Raw genomic sequence first — 20482 nt, 5'->3', positions numbered from 1 at the left:
TCCTCAAGGGCTTCTTTTCCATGGGTCCAGATGATGAAGATGTCATCAATATAGTGCAAGTAGAGTAGGGGCGTTAGGGGACGAGAGCTGAGGAAGCGTTGTTCTAAGTCAGCCATAAAAATGTTGGCATACTGTGGAGCCATGCGGGTACCCATAGCAGTGCTGCTGATTTGAAGGTATACATTGTCCCCAAATGTAAAATAGTTATGGGTAAGGACAAAGTGACAAAGTTCAGCCACCAGGTTAGCCGTGATGTTATCGGGGATAGTGTTCTTGACGGCTTGTAGTCCATCTTTGTGTGGAATGTTGGTGTAGAGGGCTTCTACATCCATAGTGGCCAGGATGGTGTTATCAGGAAGGTCACCGATGGATTGTAGTTTCCTCAGGAAGTCAGTGGTGTCTTGAAGATAGCTGGGAGTGCTGGTAGCGTAGGGCCTGCGGAGGGAGTCTACATAGCCAGACAATCCTGCTGTCAGGGTGCCAATGCCTGAGATGATGGGGCGCCCAGGATTTCCAGGTTTATGGATCTTGGGTAGTAGATAGAATATCCCAGGTCGGGGTTCCAGGGGTGTGTCTGTGCGGATTTGTTCTTGTGCTTTTTCAGGGAGTTTTTTGAGCAAATGCTGTAGCTTCTTTTGGTAACTCTCAGTGGGATCAGAGGGTAATGGCTTGTAGAAAGTGGTGTTGGAGAGCTGCCGAGCAGCCTCTTGTTCATATTCCGACCTATTCATGATGACAACAGCACCTCCTTTGTCAGCCTTTTTGATTATGATGTCAGAGTTGTTTCTGAGGCTGTGGATGGCATTGTGTTCTGCACGGCTGAGGTTGTGGGGCAAGTGATGCTGCTTTTCCACAATTTCAGCCCGGGCACGTCGGCGGAAGCACTCTATGTAGAAGTCCAGTCTGCTGTCTCGGCCTTCAGGAGGAGTCCACCTAGAATCCTTCTTTTTGTAGTGTTGGTAGGGATGTCTCTGTGGATTAGTATGTTGTTCAGAGGTGTGTTGGAAATATTCCTTGAGTCGGAGACGTCGAAAATAGGATTCTAGGTCACCACAGAACTGTATCATGTTCATGGGGGTGGAGGGGCAGAAGGAGAGGCCCCGAGATAGGACAGCTGCTTCTGCTGGGCTAAGAGTATAGTTAGATAGTTAACAATATTGCTGGGTGGGTTGAGGGAACCATTGCTGTGGCCCCTTGTGGCATGTAGTAGTTTAGAAAGTTTAGTGTCCTTTTTCTTTTGTAGAGAAGCAAAGAGTGCTCAGGCATTGGCACCCTGACAGCAGAAACCTGACTGACCGCTATTCCTACCTACATGCCTCCAGCTTTCACCCTGACCACACCACACGATCCATTGTCTACAGCCAAGCTCTGCGATACAACTGCATTTGCTCCAACTCCTCAGACAGAGACAAACACCTACAAGATCTCTATCAAGCATTCTTACAAGTACAATACCCACCTGCGGAAGTGAAGAAACAGATTGATAGAGCCAGAATTGATAGATTGATAGAGCCAGATTGACAGAGACAAACACCTACAAGATCTCTATCAAGCATTCTTACAAGTACAATACCCACCTGCGGAAGTGAAGAAACAGATTGATAGAGCCAGAAGAGCCAGAAGTCACCTACTACAGGACAGGCCTAACAAAGAAAATAACAGAACGCCACTAGCCGTCACCTTCAGCCCCCAACTAAAACCCCTCCAACGCATTATTAAGGATCTACAACCTATCCTGAAGGATGACCCAACACTCTCACAAATCTTGGGAGACAGGCCAGTCCTTGCCTACAGACAGCCCCCCAACCTGAAGCAAATACTCACCAGCAACCACATACCACACAACAGAACCACTAACCCAGGAACCTATCCTTGCAACAAAGCCCGTTGCCAACTGTGCCCACATATCTATTCAGGGGACACCATCACAGGGCCTAATAACATCAGCCACACTGTCAGAGGCTCGTTCTCCTGCACATCCACCAATGTGATATATGCCATCATGTGCCAGCAATGCCCCTCTGCCATGTACATCGGTCAAACTGGACAGTCTCTACGTAAAAGAATAAATGGACACAAATCAGATGTCAAGAATTATGACATTCATAAACCAGTCGGAGAACACTTCAATCTCTCTGGTCACGCGATTACAGACATGAAAGTTGCGATATTAGAACAAAAAAACTTCAAAACCAGACTCCAGCGAGAGACTGTTGAATTGGAATTCATTTGCAAATTGGATACAATTAACTTAGGCTTGAATAGAGACTGGGAGTGGCTAAGTCATTATGCAAGGTAACCTATTTCCCCTTGTTCTTTCCTATTTCCCCCCCCCCCCGACGTTCTTGTTAAACCCTGGATTTGTGCTGGAAATGGCCCACCTTGATTATCATACACATTGTAAGGAGAAAAGGAGTACTTGTGGCACCTTAGAGACTAACCAATTTATTTGAGCATAAGCTTTCGTGAGCTACAGCTCGTTTCCACAGTATGCATCCGATGAAGTGAGCTGTAGCTCATGAAAGCTTATGCTCAAATAAATTGGTTAGTCTCTAAGGTGCCACAAGTACTCCTTTTCTTTTTGCGAATACAGACTAACACGGCTGTTACTCTGAAACCTGTCATTGTAAGGAGAGTGATCACTTTAGATAAGCTATTACCAACAGAAGAGTGGGTTTGGGGTTGGGGGGGGAGAAAACCTGGATTTGTGCCCAAACTTGATGGCCCAACTTGATTATCATACACATTGTAAGGAGAGTGATCACTTTAGATAAGCTATTACCAGCAGGAGAGTGGGGTGGGGGGAGAGAAAACCTTTTGTAGTGGTAAACACCCATTTTTTCATGCTTTGTGTGTATAAAAAGATCTTCTACACTTTCCACAGTATGCAGCCGATGAAGTGAGCTGTAGCTCACGAAAGCTTATGCTCAAATAAATTGGTTAGTCTCTAAGGTGCCACAAGTACTCCTTTTCATTGTGTTTTGTTTTTCATGGTTTCCGCAGCACAGAAACAACTATTCAGCTGACGGGCTTTGTAAAGACAAACAGACAAGCTTATTTTGCAGCTAACTCCACTCCCTGTGATGGCTGAGCTGTGTTAGTCATGGATTCTCTTTGGCTCCCACTTGCAGGAGCCAGGGCAGCAGACAGTAGAATGGGAACAGTGCATGGCTCTGTTGAGAAAAGTCCTCTGCTCAAACAAACACTGCAGTGTGAGCCATGGGACGGCTCCCATTCTACGTCCCAGGCTGGAGTGTTTGCTCAGGAAAAGAGACTTTTCCTAAGAGGCAGTGGTGCCATTTTGGTGATAATTGGGGAGAGGAGATGGCAATTTGAATCTACTGCTTAAGTCATGTTTCAAAACATTAATGGGTCCTTTTTAATTGTCTGTTTGCTCCCTCCCGCTTCCCCAGTCCTCTGCTGTAGCTTCTGTCTCTGTAATCCCTGTTCCCCACTTTGCCTTGTCTCTATGCTGCCCATTTCCCCTTCCCACCCTCCCCTTTCTTTGGTCTCTTATTCCTCTGCAACTATTAACTCTCCCCTCTGCCCCTCACACCACACCCTTCTATATTCACTTAAAAAACCCCAAATGATTAAAAAGAACTTGTAACATTTGCCAGCCATCACCTTAATCCCTCTGCTTATAGGTTACACCTTTATCCCCAAGTCCGTTGTCTGTAGTGTGACCAGATTTCCCGATTTTATAGGGGCAGTCCCAATATTTGGGGCTTTTTCTTATAAAGGTTCCTATTACCCCCCGCCTCCTGTCCCGATTTTTCACACTTGCTGTCTGTCACCCTAGTTGTCTGTCTTGTCTATTTAGGTTGCAGACTCTTCAGGGCAGGGACTGTGTTCCCATTTCTAACTACTCAGTCTTCTAGAGCTAAGGCCTAGATCTAGGTCCATCTCTAACCTCTAGGTATTTGCCATCTGTAACTCCTCTATTTCTATTATTATTCTTTGCTGCTTGTTTCATGATGAAATTAACTCTTGGTTCCCATCACTATTATAGCATCTAAACGTTATTTTTAAGTCACCCTATTACAGGGGTAGGCAAACTTTTTGGCCCGAGGGCCACATCGGGTATGGAAATTGTATCTCAAGAAATTGGGGGTCAGGGTGCAGGAGGGGGTGAGGGCTCTGGCTGGGGGTGTGGGCTCTGGGGTGGGGCCATAAATGAGGAGTTCAGGGTGTGTGAGGGGGCTCTGGGCTGGGGCATGGGGTTAGAGTGAGGGGGAGAGGGAGGAGAGCTCCGGCTGGGGGTGCAGTTCCTGGGGTGGGGCTGGGGGTGAAGGGTTAGGGGTGCAGGAGGTTGCTTCAGGCTGGGACAGAGGGGTTCAGAGGGGAGGAGGGGGATCAGGGCTGGGGAAGGGGGTTGGGGCATGGGAGGGGCTCAGGGGTGCAGCCTCTGGGTGGCACTTACCTCAAGCAGCTCCCAGAAGCAGCGGCATGTTCCCCCTCTGGCTCCTACATGGAGGTGTGGCCAGGCGACTCTGCACACTGCCCCATCCTCAGGCACCGCTCCTGAAGGTCCTATTGGCTGCAGTTCCCGGCCAATGGGAGTTGTGGAGGCAGCGCTTGGGGCAAGGGCAGCATGCAGAGCCACCTGGCTGCCCCTACATGTAGGAGCCAGATGGGGGACATGCTGCTGCTTCCGGGAGCCATGCAGAGTGCGGCAAGCCCCCGACCCCGCTCCTTAGCCAGAGTAGGGCAAGCCCTAGATCCCGCTGCCCAGTGGGAGCTCTAGGGCTGGATTAAAACATCCGGAGGGCCAGATGTGGCCCCCGGACCGTAGTTTGCCCACCCCTGCCCTATTATCTCACTTCCAAGTGGCAAGAATCTTAAATCTGAAGTCCTCATTAGCAGCCACACACACACGAAAAAAAAAAAAGATACTTGGCCATAATGATGTAAATTACTGAATTTTTTGAGGTTCTTTCCTTTGGGCTTCTAATGAAGAAAATTTGGATTATTTGTTTCATAGTTGAATTGAGCAGGTTATAATATAATTTTCAAGAATATAAAGACAACGTCCATTACATTTGGTTACAAATAATTGTATTTTAGTCATATATATATTGTCAGTTTAAAGTTATTCCCTAGAAAATGTAGTTTGTGCTGACCTTAAGCCTGATTGTCAGAGATACTAAGCACCAAAACTGTCATTTACATCAGTGGAACTGCAAGTACCCAGCACCTCTGAAAATCAGGCCCTATGGGACTAAATAACTGTTTGAGATGCTGTATTAAATGTTAGTTTGAGGACATAGATTTCTAACCTAAGGCAAGGATATAAGTATGTGATGTATGTCTACTGTAGGAGGCAAAGGTGTTCTCTATGAAGTATGAGCTTTATGTTGATCAGAGAGAAATGTCATTGTGCATCCTATATCTGGATTAAGACATTTCTCTTAGCTTACCCATCTGATCCGTGTGACTGGAGTGCTGCTTTTCTGCTCTCCCCATGATTTCATTCTCAGTTGCATATAGATTCTGCCTCAGGATATAGGTGGTCATTTTTCCTTTGCCTTTCACCTCAATTTCTCCCCTTTCAACTATTTCAAAGCCTTGATTTTGTAGATATCTGCACAATGGAAGACATGGGACAACCATTAGGACAAAGAAGTCCAGGCAGGGATTTGGAGTGAGAAGGATGAAGGAAAAATTTTGCAGAACAATATTTGTAGGGTTGGATGCATTTTTAGTGCTGTTTTTTAAACAAAACAACACTATCAAAGCACAAGTTCATTGTTCTAATTAGGGTTGGCCTAGAGGCTAAGCTTCTGACCTGCAATCACTTTTGCACGTGCTTAGCTTGACACAGACGATTAGTCTCATTGATGTCACAATGAGCAGATATTTATCATGTGAACAGCCTCTCTTATATCTTGTGCTTTCCTCTGGCCTTTACATAGGAGCATCAAGCTTAGACCCCTGTCCTGCAAATACATACGCACATGCTTAACTTTATACACATGAATATTCACAATCAGAGCCTAACTTAGACGCTCTTCTGTAAAGGCTGTTTACGCTGGGAAAGTAGAGAACAGAAGAGACACTGTTTAAATGTTACACGATTGTTCAAACTTACTCAAGACATTTCTCCGAACAGGAAGGTACTCAAGCCCCAGTCCTGCAATGGGTAGTGCCTGAGCAGCCAGCTGCATCCCACAAAACGCCACTGACTTCAATGGGTAGAACCCCACCTGACTTCCACCCAGGGGCAGCAGCCTGCCCATCCACTGCACATGTCACAGGATTGGGACCTAACCAGTCTGTCTTCAGTTGCATCTTTGGCCATGGTGGGCAAAGTTCCCCATTAACATAACGTGCAGTTAAACACAGAAAAGTGACCCTGTGAAAATAATGTGAGGGTCAATATTTGTGGCTCGAAATCAACTGTGCTCACTTCACAAGTAAATCTTTTCCCTCCATGCAAATCCTGCACACTCAGCCTCTGCTCTTCTGGCTCATGCATCATCACCAGTAATAAAAATTTGGAAGCTGAAATGTAACAAATCTGTTGATGATGCATGAGTCAGATAGGAATCCAGCTCCCACTACCAAAACTGGTTAGCTCTCCAGTACAAAAAGGAATAGAATATACTTGGTTAGTACAGTTAGCAAGTGAGCTCCTGAGGATGTACTGTATATGGAGCAGTTCTGTTTAGTTAAGAGAGTGTCATTTGTATAAAGTTACATTTCAGATTATAACTGTTCTTTACAGTAATTATTGACAGGGTGGGACGTTTTGAGTCTTTCAAATGGAGAATGTTCATCACGAGAGTTTCCAAAGTTCCATATTTAATTAGAAGCCACACATGAATTTGTATCAGGAATGCAGAATGCAGAGTTAAACATCCCCTAGTTGTTTAGCTTATTTGATAGCATCTCTCCTGTGTTACATTAAAACAAGCAAATATCTTCATCCCACAAATTGCTTGTTGTTGGTTTCTGGCAGGAAAATCTTCTTGGATTGAATGCATAAAAATCCTGATGGGTATTTGGGTAATGCAAGTGGATTGGGACTTCAGGTATTTATTTGATTGTGAACCTCTTTGGTTTTCATGCATAGAAGAGAGTAGACTGGATTATGATTATGGTCCATAACATCACATTTATGTTGACTGTCAACCCAATCCTTCAACTCTTACTCAGACAAAGCTGTCATTAAATACCACAAGAATTTTGCTGGGGGTAGCAACAAAAGGTAAGACTCTTTATTTATTATTTTGGGGCAGGAAGTGTTGCCATGTTAAAAAGCTATTCATGTAAATTACTTGTTGCTCTGAGAGGCAGTGTGGCTGAAAAGAAGCTCCTAGTTGGGGACCGCACCTTCTTCACGCTCTCATTGCAGAGCTGTGACTATATGCCACAATCAAACCTTGTATGTGCAAAGTGCTTGTAAACAGGCACTTTGTGTGGGTGTTGCTTGAGCAACGGGCACCGCTGCGTCACAGTTTAGGCACTCAGATTTAAAGTGTATCCCTCAGTGTTGTTCTGAGATTATTAGTAAGTGTGAAAATGAAACTTTATCATGTGTGTTTCCAGATTGAAAAGTACTGTGAGCTAAGTGGAGTGGTGCTCTATGCCTACATTGGCTCTCGTCCAAGAGAGAAACTGTTTGTGTTATTAATGCTATAAGCAGAAGAGAAGGAGGAAAAGAATTCTGGGTTGTTTGGGGTCTCATTATTATTTAACCTTTTGACACTACCTGAACGCTGTTGGGCTGAGATGGATTTTGTTAGGAAGTCCATGACTTTCCATCCGAGAAGCTGTGTTGACAGTGTCTCCAAACAAGCAATACCTGGGCATCTTCTCACCAACCACTCCAGCCAGAACTGGTCCTGTGTGGATCCCAACTCTGATCTGTCAGTTTAAACCCAACATGATATTTTGAAAATCATATTGGCTCTTCATTGCGATCATCAGTAAGATGTCAGCAGCCCATCCCCATCCACCGCCCCATTGGATAGTAATGGACAGTAGCCCATTGCCTAATGGAAGTTGCATCAGTGTCTCAGAACAAACCTTACCTCTACGCATACGACATACGTCATTCAATCTACCCACACTTAGCTTTGTCCTCTGTAGACTGGCTGTTATCTCACTGCTTTGCTGTAAATTATTGTCAAAGAAAATACTAATAAAAACTGGTTATAGACAACGCCCTGCATTCTTCTTTCCACAATACTATTCCCTCCTCTAGATTAGGAATTGGTCCTTTTTGGTAATAGTTCACACTGCATTTTTATAGTTGTGCAGTAATGATTTGTAAAATGGCTTATACTTTCTCAACTAACAGGAAAAAAGCCACAGCCCTGCCCTGTGTTAAGCAGCTCAGACACAGGAGAGGCAAGGTTGGAATAAATCAGAGTCAACTACTTTTGTTCTTGTTCGGGAGCCATTAACTGACTTGCTAATTATGTACAGACACAAATGTCAATAAAGATACAGCAGATCCCAATGGACTTGCTCAATGAACATGTGCCTAAGTGCTTTGCTAGATTCCAGATTAGAGCTCGGCACCATGCAGGATTGAGGCCTAAAGGCCCAAATTCAGCAAAGCACATAAATGTATTATTATTTGTATTACCGTAGCACCTCAGAATGTAACGGACCAGGCCTTCATTGAGCCAGGCACTGTACAAACACAGCATGGGACCTAAACTCTTGCTTAAAGCTACTCATACACTTAGGCTGTGATTCAGCAAAGCACTTAAGTGCAGTACTTTGTATCAAACTGAGTTTACCTGTTTCATACCTGAATAGGCTCTCCAGTGATTGGGTTCATCACCTCTCTGGCAGCAGTTCTCATACCCAATGCAAAATTGGCCACTCTTATCGCATGACTGGCAATAGGCACTGGGACTCCTCCAACTACCATGTATGCATCGCCTATTGTTTCAACCTGACAGACAAGGGAAAGAATGCAGTAGTCAGAAAGGGCCTGATTCAAAGCCCATAGAAGTCAATGGAAAGGCTCCTGTTGAGTTCACTGGAAAGCAAAATGCCCAGTTCTGTAAGGTGCTGAGTGCCTTGCTCTCCCATTGAAGTAACTGGGGGTTGGATTCGTTCATCATGTCACAGGACTGGGGATGAATCTAGGGCCTAGCTGTGTATGAAATCTTTTTTCATTAGTTTTATATTCTTTATAAACTCTCCAGTGACAAACTCTCAGTTCCTGAATCTTCGTGGTGGGGAGAGTAGGGAGGTGGGATGCTCACCCAAATTTTCATTTCAAAAGTTTGACAATAAGTCAAATTGCGTGTTGTGGTGATAGCCATTCTTCTACATTTTAGCCTCTCTTTAGAATTGTGGGAAACAAAAGTGGGAAACAAAAGCAAACAAAAGCAAATGTGGGAAACAAAAGTACAGTAAAGAAACAGCACTGAACACAAGTAACAGAAACACTTACTTTATACACATTGTGAACACTGGTTAATCGATCAAACTTTGAATACATTGAATTCAGCATGTTCACAATTTGGATAGGCTCACAGGCTGAGCAGATATTTGTGAATGTCACTATATCACTGAAGAGAATCGTGCAGGAATTAAATTCCCCTGAGGGAGAAAGCAGATATGAGATGCATATTTCTTTATAAAAGCATCCACTGTTATTGACTACGTCAATAATAAAAGTTGACAATAGATTTCTGTAATCTGCCAACCAAAATCCTATTGACTAGTTTGAGCCAAAGCACACAGAACTCAATGGAAAGACTCCCACTGACTACAATGGGCATCAGATCAGGCCTAAAATTAAGAACCTAAAATGCCCAAATTGCATGGAATTTCCATGGGATGTGGGCACCTGACTTCAGAAGGCTCCACTGAAATCCCAGCCTGAATATTTTAATATTTAAAGCTATACTGTCATAGCTGGCCACATTTCAGCTGTATCTTCTATCTGTTTGCAACATTCTTCTAATCCATTAGCTGTGTTTTAAAAAAATATGGTTCCTATAATGTACTCTTATAAAGCTATGCAAATACCCCAGTGACTATGAACAGCCCTCTCCCATTAAGACTGCTGGACTGGACCCAGAATGTCTTTTACGCCTTGTTTTGAAAAATATCCATTTTTCAGTGAAGAGTTTAAGTAACTCTAAATTCAAGTTCACAGTTTTGTGCAGTCAAGTTCTGAAGTTCAGCTTTAGAGGCACAGACTAAATTGGTGCATGTAAATTAGGCAGATGCCAGAAGTTAAGGGCAGTGTTAGATGGCTATTTGATTTGCATGGGCAAATGTTTTTTGCTCATACAGCGGCAAATGTTTGACCACCTGCTTAAATTTAAGCACCTGCTTAAGTGTTTTGCTACACGGGGCTTATGAAATCAACCTTTCTTGTTTTAGTAGTTACCAGGTTAAAAATCAAAAGAACATATAATCCACAAGTGCACATCTTACCCTCACGTGAAACCAGCCCTGCTCTTGATTGGTGATAGAGTATTCACCCTCTCAGAACTGCACAATTTTGCCTTTGGGGTTAGAGAATGGTAGTGGTGATATCACCTGCATCTTCTTATTCAGTGACTGGGGAAGGGAATGCCCATGGAATACTCAATTATAAAGGCAACTGAAAAGTTTTTAAGGCCAGCCACACTAGTTGAACCTGAAGAGTGTAAGGGATAATGGAAGTCCAGTACCTGCTTCCACCTTTTTGCCCTCCTTGAGCAGATTGGCTACATGTTTCGGCAGCATGGAATACAGCAAGGTTTCTGTTTTCTTCTTTTCAGCCTCTAAGTTCTTTGAGAGGATCCTGAGCTCTTCCTTCTTTCGCTCCAGCTGGTTGGACAGCTCTATCTCTGCCAGACGCTGCTGGTTCAGGAGAATGAGGTCCCTTGTTGTGTCATGTTGTGCAATGTCAGAAATGTGCATCTTTTGTTCCTCCAGCTCCTCTAAACTGCGGAGCTTTGGTGAACACAGGTACATCATGCACTGTATGGACTCCATCCAGATCATTTGTCCTTTGAATAGAAAGGCATGAAGCAGTTCCAACACATTTTGATTTACTTCCCTACATATTCCCTGCCTGAAAACTTTCCCAGCCTATACATGAGTCTACGATAAAATTAACAAACAATTCAGCTATGGTTAATTTTTCAGACACGTGCAGTATTACTTTCCCCAACACACTGAGACACTTTGGGGGAAATCCTGAAATACTTGGGCATTTTTATAAACTAACATAGAGTCCGCATGCACAAGCCAGGGTTAGTATGTGACTGTGGAATATACAATGGTTGGGCGTGAAGCAAAAAGAAACAAAAGGATATTCCTAAAAAATTGCTCTCATTGTGACCTCTAGCTGAGTGGCTCATGAGCTGTGGAACACTGGTGGCCAGCACAGCACTTGCTGGTGATCCATGGAGAGCAGGCTGGTCAAATGATATTGGCTCTTCTTCCCTTTTTTGCCAGGAGTTTTTACAAGCATCCAGGGTCTTCATAGAAATATGAGCCTGGATGCCAGTAAAAACTGCTGGAATCAAAAAGAAGCCACCCTAGCTGTAAATAAGCATTAGGGGCAGGATTTTAAAAAAAACACTTAATCTCTACAGTAAAACTTCAATGGGAGCAGAGTTAGGCTAGTGCTCAGTGCTTACAAAAATCCCAGCCTTGCATATTGCCTTAGAAAGGTCATAGAATCATAGAATATCAGGGTTGGAAGGGACCTCAGGAGGTCATCTAGTCCAACCCCCTGCTCAAAGCAGGACCAATCACCAACTTAATCATCCCAGCCAGGGCTTTGTCAAGCCTGACCTTAAAAACTTCTAAGGAAGGAGATTCCACCACCTCCCTAGGTAACCCATTCCAGTGCTTCACCACCCTCCTAGTGAAAAAGTTTTTCCTAATATCCAACCTAAACCTCTCCCACTGCAACTTGAGACCATTACTCCTTGTTCTGTCATCTGCTACCACTGAGAACAGTCTAGCTCCATCCTCTTTAGAACCCCCTTTCAGGTAGTTGAAAGCAGCTATGAAATCCCCCCTCATTCTTCTCTTCCGCAGATTAAACAATCCCAGTTCCCTCAGCCTCTCCTCATAAGTCATGTGTTCCAGTCCCCTAATAATTTTTGTTGCCCTCCGCTGGACATTTTCCAATTTTTCCACATCCTTCTTGTAGTGTGGGGCCCAAAACTGGACTCAGTACTCCAGATGAGGCCTCACCAATGTCGAATAGAGAGGAATGATCACGTCCATCGATCTGCTGGCAATGCCCCTACTTATACATCCCAAAATGCCATTGGCCTTCTTGGCAACAAGGGCACACTGTTGACTCATATCCAGCTTCTCGTCCACTGTAACCCCTAGGTCCTTTTCTGCAGAACTGCTGCCTAGCCATTCGGTCCCTAGTCTGTAGCGGTGCATGGGATTCTTCCGTCCTAAGTGCAGGACTCTGCACTTGTCCTTGTTGAACCTCATCAGATTTCTTTTGGCCCAATCCTCTAATTTATCTAGGGCCCTCTGTATCCTATCCCTACCCTCCAGCTTATCTACCTCTCCTCCCAGTTTAGTGTCATCTGCAAACTTGCTGAGGGTGCAATCCACGCCATCCTCCAGATCATTTCTGAAGATATTGAACAAAACCGGCCCCAGGACCGACCCTTGGGGCACTCCACTTGACACCGGCTGCCAACTAGACATGGAGCCATTGATCACTACCCGTTGAGCCCGACAATCTAGCCAACTTTCTATCCACCTTATAGTCAGTTCATCCAGCCCATACTTCTTTAACTTGCTGGCAAGAATACTGTGGGAGAACATGTCAAAAGCTTTGCTAAAGTCAAGGAACAACACGTCCACTGCTTTCCCCTCATCCACAGAGCCAGTTATCTCGTCATAGAAGGCAATTAGATTAGTCAGGCATGACTTGCCCTTGGTGAATCCATGCTGACTGTTCCTGATCACTTTCCTCTCCTCTAAGTGCTTCAGAATTGATTCCTTGAGGACCTGCTCCATGATTTTTCCAGGGACTGAGGTGAGGCTGACTGGCCTGTAGTTCCCAGGATCCTCCTTCTTCCCTTTCTTAAAGATGGGCACTACATTAGCCTTTTTCCAGTCGTCCGGGACTTCCCCCGATCGCCATGAGTTTTCAAAGATAATGGCCAATGGCTCTGCAATCACATCCGCCAACTCCTTTAGCACTCTCGGATGCAGCGCATCCGGCCCCATGGACTTGTGCTCGTCCAGCTTTTCTAAATAGTCCCAAATTGACTGGGAGCTTGATTGGGACAGGAAGTGGCCTACAAGAGAAACTCTCCCTAAGGTTTGCTCCACATTATGACCGATTTGATAAACCATGCTCTAGCCATTAGTTGAGGGACACGTAGCCCAGTTTTCCAAAAGTAAAAGTATAGTTAAGAAAATTCAACCTCCAGGCTTTTCAGCTACTCCTCTCTGCCTGGGTATCCCCCACACACTCTGGGCAGCAGTAAAAAGCAGCTGTAAGTTAGTACCTCGGAGCTTCAGCATGGGTTGGTTTCTCCGTGAGTCAGGCAACATTTCTCTGTGTGCTCTGAGGACAAATTGACTGTTGATAAATTTCCTTATGCTGAAAATGGTGAAGGTAACTTGTGGATGGACGACAGTAAAGTATTTATCCACTCTGCCCCCTGGTCGCCGTAGTCCTGGCACAAACTTTTGAACGTTCACACCTGCCTGCTTGATCCTTAGCTAAGGACAGGAAGGAAAATCATAAACCTGGGTTAAAGCTAAAAACTCTTTCAAAAACAAAGGAATGTGGAGGGGAGAAGGTATTTTAAAACCTGCTTAATTTTGGATTGAGTAAATATGTGTCCAGCCCCTCACTAGTCTGAGACCAGGGGCTACCGCTTTGATATCTCAAGAAAGACTGCTCAGGGTAGCATCCGAAGTCACACATTCAGAGTCCAAGCTTCTAGCCTGAGTCTGTCTGAGCCCACTCCCCACCCCTGCCCAATAGAAACTAACTTAGGGAGTTCAAGGAGGGGATAGAGACCTAGGGCTAGGAGGACTCAAGGTGAGGTGACAGGAGCTCAAGAAATGTGCAGTCCTAGCATTTCCACAGCTGCTGAGGGTGGGGCAAAGTCTATGGATCTGGGCACACAGATAAGGTCAGATCTTTTCACAGGTGTCTTTGGGAGCAGATCTGAACTCATCCGTATGCCCAGATCCATAGATTTCAATGGGGTAAAATGATGTAACTTCAGCAGTATTTAGCCCAGTTTAAGTAGTACTTCTTGCACAGCTACGTGGGAGGCAGGCAGCAATGGTGCAGGAGAGCCCAACACAGAGATTCGTGGTGGTTGACAATGGGTGCCCCTAGGGTACCAGACACACCGTCCTGACGTACCATTGGCCAGTGGGAACGCTGACTAAGACGGCAGGTGTTTGTCAATTCTAATTTTAATTATACACATGCAAATATCAAGACAAAATGTGATGTTCCTTCATTTCCAACATAAGGCAAGAGAGAGAACAATTAAGGTCAGATTCTCCGCTGCTGTAAATCAGTCTAATGCCAGCTTCCATGACGTCCATGGCAGCTGAGGATCCAGGCCTTAGATTGTTTTCTCTGCCATAACATCTTTAGCTACAAGCTTCCGACCAGGGAGGCTGTCTTACTTCTTCATCAAACACAATGTGGAAAGGAAAAGCATTGCAGAATGTTCTCTCTTCCACCCAAAGCCTCTCTGGATAAACTGGGTCAAAAGTATGTGACAGGTTCCCTGCAAAAAAACAAACACAAGGAATAAGGGGGAGACTTTCAAAGGCACAAATGGAATCTGGGCACCAAACTTCCATGGAATGTTAACAGGAGTTGGGAGCATACATGCCCTTTCTGCCTTTGGAAAACTCCCCTTCAGTCAGTGCTTAATTTGCTAATTTTTTACATTCATAACTGATGCAGCAAGCCGAGAGGTGCTCAGCCCTGGCATAAATTAAGCACTGCCCTCAGTCCATCATACTCTGCTGTACAGTTGGTCAAAAACGTATCTTTATTTTCTGTGAAAAGCCTTGATGAACATATTTTTTATGTTTCATCAACTTTTATTGTGGATTTTTTTTTTTGGTCAAAAAAACAAAAATATGTATGTTGTCAGACTTTCAACAATCCTGAAAGATTTCAACAAACATGGAAATTTTTTCACAGTTTTTTTGATCAAAAAGACACTTTTCATCAAACAATGTTATCCAAGATCTTTTGACCAGCTCTAATCTATTTTAATATGGAGAGAAGCACAGTCTAATGATGAGGTTTTTAATATCGCCTGAAATAGGCTGAACTTCGTTACTTAATCCCTGTGACAATAAGCAGAAACTTTACCTTGTCCCTTGCAAATGCAGAGATCCTGGCAACAGTCTTACATAGGTGCTCCAGGCACAAACCAAAAAAGGCATCTGCATGAAGAGGAAGTCAGAGACTGCCTGAGAGAAAGCAGGTCCTTGCATCTAGACAAAAAGGCCCAGAGCCTCAAAGGTATTTAGGCTCTCAGTGTCCATTGGTATCAGTGGAAATTAGGAACCAAAATACCTTTGAGAATGTGGACCAAACTGTCTGTTGTGCTTTGTTTTCCTTGACTAAAACATAAGCCCTCGCTCGCTGGAACAGGAGAATTGAGTGTCTAAGTGTGTTGCTTGAGCTTCTTCGCTGCCTCACAGTCACTTATAAATGAACACTGGCCAAATGGATTTTAATTTCCCAAATTAAAGAAAAAAAGTCGCTATCAAACGGAAAAGTCACCTCAGAGGCCAAGTTTCTGCCCACAGCAGTGTTTTATGGGCAATATATTAAGCCCCTGAACTATAGCGTCTGTGAAGAAAATGCTGACAAAGCGCTTGGCCACAGTACCATAACTACCCTTACCGTTGCTATACAAAGCTGCACTGTGTAATGCTGAAGGCTACTTCAGTCATTTTTGGTACGACATTTTTTCATAACAAAACCTTTTGGATAGCACAGAGAAACATTGTCAACAATGCGTTTGGCCAGCTAGCAGCAGCAGTAATTGGAAGGGGTGCTTAGAATCCTGCAGATGACGAAGTGTGACTAATGGCCTGTTTTTCTAGTTGTCAGTGAAAGAGCTCAGACTGGAACCACACAGCTTCTCCCAGACATTTATAACCGCCACACAGCTGGGAATGGAGCGGGAGTAGGGGGGGCGGGAGAACAGGTTAGCACATTAGCCTTTCACCTCTTCAAATCCTGACTTAAAGGCGAACAAGATGGGCAGTTTCATCCTAGTTACCAGCAGTGCACATTTTAAAAATTGCTGCACAATTAGCTGGCTTGACTTATGAGAGTAGCTAGACTGGAGTATCAATGTGTTACAGGCCAGGAGAACGGTGTGCTGACTGAGCGGTATACGGAGAGTGTGCACAGCCCTTACCCCTACTGTGCCTGGCTAAAGCGGCATTACTGCCTCACTGCCATGATCATTAAACTCATTCACAATGCTTTCAGTGCGTATGAATTTGGACATGCTGTAAGGTGCCATATTCACAGTCCTCGAGAATGAGGGCCTCTGTTTATCCACGGAACAGGTACAGCGTGGGCAGCAGTAAAATAATCTACCCAACAGTACCTCAGAGCTGACCTGGGTGGGACCCTGCCAAAGTAGGAAGATAATTAATTCTTCCTGTTTATTCCAGTCCTTGACTTCTCTTCAGAGCCTGCCTACAAGGCTGTGCTGGTGTGGCCACTTCACACCGGGACAGTAGACTGGGATCAAGTCTCTTCACATTGGCCGCAAAAACACCCCTATAAGTGAAAGCCTTTCCATGCTTCTATCAGTCTCCTGTGTGCAGAGGTGCTCAAAAAATTTTTGGGGGTGCTGAGAACCAGTGAACCAAACTGTAAAGCCTGCCTATAATGGAAACCACTTCAAGCCAGGGGGTGTGGTAGCACCCCCAGTAGCCCTAGGTCCAGCCCCTATGACTGAGTGGCCAGTCCCATTGCACTATAGTATTTTTAAAATAATTTAAACAGGAAAAAAACATCATAAAAGTCCCACAATGAGTATAGAGACCCAGGCATCAAGTTACATCAATGGAAATGAAGAAAAGCGTCTGGGGCAAATAAAGTAATTGCAAATTATGGTCTGATCATATTTAAACAAGAAAACCTCTCACCAAGTCCAAACTCTGCTATCCGTACATAAATCAGTGATATCCTCTGGACTGGATATCACTGCCTCCAGTATTTATATCCAACAGGCTGCCATCCTCCTGGGAATGTGTCCGTTTGTCTGCACAGCTGAGCCCCATATCTCATTATGATCACTGTAACGGAGGTTAGTACACTCACCTTTCCCAAATTTCACAACACTTTTCACAATATCCCAGTGGGATTTCTTTTCTGGGCAGCACGAGAGAGCAGAATAGTTCTCCTTCGTTGTCTGAAAAGCTACTTCTAGTGCCTTCTGGAGCGCAGCAGTCAAAGAGAGGAGAATGTTTGTGTGTGAACGATTCATACAGACAGTCCATTTTAACACACTATATTAAGACAACATTAAGGCTGAATTGTTAAGAACTTAAAAGACAGGAAATGCTAAAGCTAAGGTTGCACATATAACCTTCACTTTGCTTCATTGTGCACAGGCCGTCTTTAATTACATGATCACATGCTCTTTCTCAAATACAATATATCACATCGTTTTAAATTATTATTTATTTAATTGAGTATTCAGTCTCAGACGTGAACTCTAACCTGTGACTTATCCGGAGCTTTACAGGCCTGATGCCCCACTGCCTTGCACCTGGTGTAGACCTTACTCCTCCGTGAAATACATCCACTTTGCCCTCATTTTACATAGGAGCAAGATAGGCTCAGACTCACCATCCTCAATCCAGCTCTAAACTGAAAGGGAGAATGTGTGGATTGTTTGCCTTAAAAATATCTCTTGTAAATTAAGAGAAACCGGACAGGCACAGAAAACTGGAAGTAAACCTCCCTCATTTCCATACATGATTTACTGCACCTCTTTATCTTTGTGGGAGTCTCCGCTTTCTGGATTTGTTGTCTTTTTGGTTTTTCTCTTTGGCCTTTTAGCCTTCTGCTGAACAAGAAATATCACATGCTCCTTTTCCCCAGTGCGCTCCTTTTCTTCACTCTGAGTAAGAATTTCCATTGTCACTTCACTGTTGAAGAAGTCCCTGGCAACGGACTCTATGATACCTGAATCAGAAGATTTATATGTTTCAGAGTAACAGCCGTGTTAGTCTGTATTCGTAAAAAGATTTAAGATTTATATGGTGACCTATTCGTGTTAGCAAAACTTCTTCGGCTCCGTATCTCTTTTCTTCTTTGCCTAAGCTGTACCTCTCAGCAATCTCCACAATTGTATTATTTATACTCTAATATATTGGTATGAAAGATGCCATACAACGTAACATTATAACCTGATTCTACATTGACTTTCACTGCTGCAAACCCACTGACATCAGTAATTCTGAAGACCATATTCTTGATTCTGTTATATCAGCATAAATCCTAAGGAACTTCAGTGAAGGCAGAATGCCTCCAAATTTACACCAGTGTAACTGAGATCAGTCTCTGACTCTGAATTTGGCCTGGAGTTAAAATTGTTCATAAAGTGCACCTTGTAGGTAAAGGTAACTTTTATTATTCTGTTTCTAGAAGGAAAAAGCAAAATGGGTGTCCTACCCCAATGTAAACCAATGAGCATAATGTTCAGCTGACATGTTAGATCTATTCAGATTTCTGTCTGTCTGTCTGTCTGTGGTATTTATAGAGTCCCCGTCCTAGTAGTCGCTGGGCACCAGTTGTGTGACCCTGCAACAATTTGGATTTTATCAAGTTAACAAAGCCACACACACAAACTAATAATCATATGTGCCCATTTTGATTCCCACATGTGGCAACAATGTTGCCCTTTAAAAACCCAGTATCTCATTACTACTGTCTCTTCAAAAGTGGGTGGGACATGGGACTTACACACTTCATAAGATCCTGTACTTCAGGTCTGGCCTAAACACAGACATTGCAGTGGTTTAACTAAAGAGGTGTTTTTCAATTTACCAATGCAAGCTGAACCAGTTATAAACCAGATTTAAATCAAATTAAGTGTGTCCATACAGGGGTTTGCACTGGTTTAACTAAATCAGTTTAAAAACATACCTTTAGTTAAACCAGTGCAACTTTGCACATAGATCAAACCTAAAGTCCTGCACACACTCTATGGCCCCCATCAATTTCCTTCCACGAGAAGAAGGGAGCCCCACAGCTGCTCTGAAAGAATCTCCTGACAGGAAGCTCAGGGATTGCTCCAACTCATAAAATTGTCATCCCTCAAGCATTTGTGCTTTTCTTCTCTGTGGGGAGAAACAGCTTAAGGCTCTTGTCCATTTTCTACCCAAGCACCTAATCAAAATTCAGAGGCATGGGGATGTGCCAGCTGGGGGCAGAAACTGATGATGGAGTCTGGTATTTTCTTTGATGCAAACTTGCTTATTTACAAGCAATGGGAAAGGTCCTGCTCTTCCAAATGCAGGGTGAACCAGAAACAAAAGAATAGTTTCTTAACTTACAGCTCCAAGCCTCTCTAGCCAACACCAGATCTAAAACACTCATCTCTAGCTTTTTCCCAGGTCATACACACAACCGGCTATTGCTTTTGTGCTTTTTGCCTCATAGTCTGTCACTTTGTTCTGTGTCTGTACCCCAGCTTGTCTATTTCACATACTCATCTGATTGGAACTATTATCCAGCGGAACATTCCACCCAGTGCTTAATTTGTGCCAGGGCCATGGCACCTCTAGGCTTGACAGTTCATAGCCCTGGCACCTCTGGGCTTGCTGCATCAGTTTTGAATGTAAAAAAATTGCTTGAGCCCTCGCACCTAATTGCTTGAGCCCCAGCACCTCTTTCATTACAAATTAAGCGCTGCTTCCACCCAGCTGGGGCTAGTTTCTGGGCAGACTCTATTAGGTCTTGTTTTAGGTGTCCCCAACCCACCTGCCTTTATTGTCTCTTTCCACCGTCTCAAGTGAAGGGTGCATTCAGACATCAGTTTTAACGCAACCTGGAACAAGGTTTAACCCAGCTCATAACAGTACATAAGAACCCTAGAGGGTCCAAATACTGTCTTTGAAGGGCACCAAATAAGCCAAGAAGGGTGGTCTCAGCAATAAAGCCTAGGACTGGAGTCAGGCAGACTGGATCGGGCTCCATGCCACGTTAGTGCCTCATGGGAGTTGTAGTTTGGATGCCTCATGGTTCTTTTCTCCTCTATTGGGTGGACATCTCCCATGATGCACTGAGGTGACAGCAAGAGGAGAGACCATGGTGTACCATGGGAGATTTAGTCCAGCCAGGGAGCCTGGCCCATTGAAGAAACTAGGGGTATGAGAAACCACGTCAGCATTTCTATGGGAGAAAACCTATTTTCTGACCATCTCCACTCTCACAGTAGAGATGATTCCAGACCAAAATCCTCAATCTGAGCACCTGGAGACTAGGGAAATTTGGAGATGG

The 20482-nt window shown here is 44.1% G+C and overlaps 1 protein-coding gene across 1 annotated transcript in view; it reads right to left on the bottom strand.

Moving 5' to 3' along the window:
- Positions 1–20482, bottom strand: part of LOC141991943 (guanylate cyclase soluble subunit beta-2-like) — a 34863-nt gene that overhangs the window by 4178 nt on the left and 10203 nt on the right. The window contains exons 6-14 of the mRNA XM_074960412.1: positions 17967–18163; positions 17294–17408; positions 14611–14714; positions 13464–13680; positions 10653–10973; positions 9419–9567; positions 8765–8911; positions 7715–7869; positions 5421–5584 (exon numbers count right to left, since the gene is read on the bottom strand). Of these exons, the coding sequence (XP_074816513.1) occupies positions 5421–5584; positions 7715–7869; positions 8765–8911; positions 9419–9567; positions 10653–10973; positions 13464–13680; positions 14611–14714; positions 17294–17408; positions 17967–18163 (1569 nt within the window). The remainder of the gene's footprint in view (positions 1–5420; positions 5585–7714; positions 7870–8764; positions 8912–9418; positions 9568–10652; positions 10974–13463; positions 13681–14610; positions 14715–17293; positions 17409–17966; positions 18164–20482) is intronic.

Source organism: Natator depressus, chromosome 1 (genome assembly GCF_965152275.1).
Source record: "Natator depressus isolate rNatDep1 chromosome 1, rNatDep2.hap1, whole genome shotgun sequence".
In the NCBI taxonomy this organism is placed as follows: domain Eukaryota; kingdom Metazoa; phylum Chordata; order Testudines; family Cheloniidae; genus Natator; species Natator depressus.
Note: the sequence above shows the minus strand (reverse complement) of the source record. Positions and strands in the feature narration are given on the sequence as shown.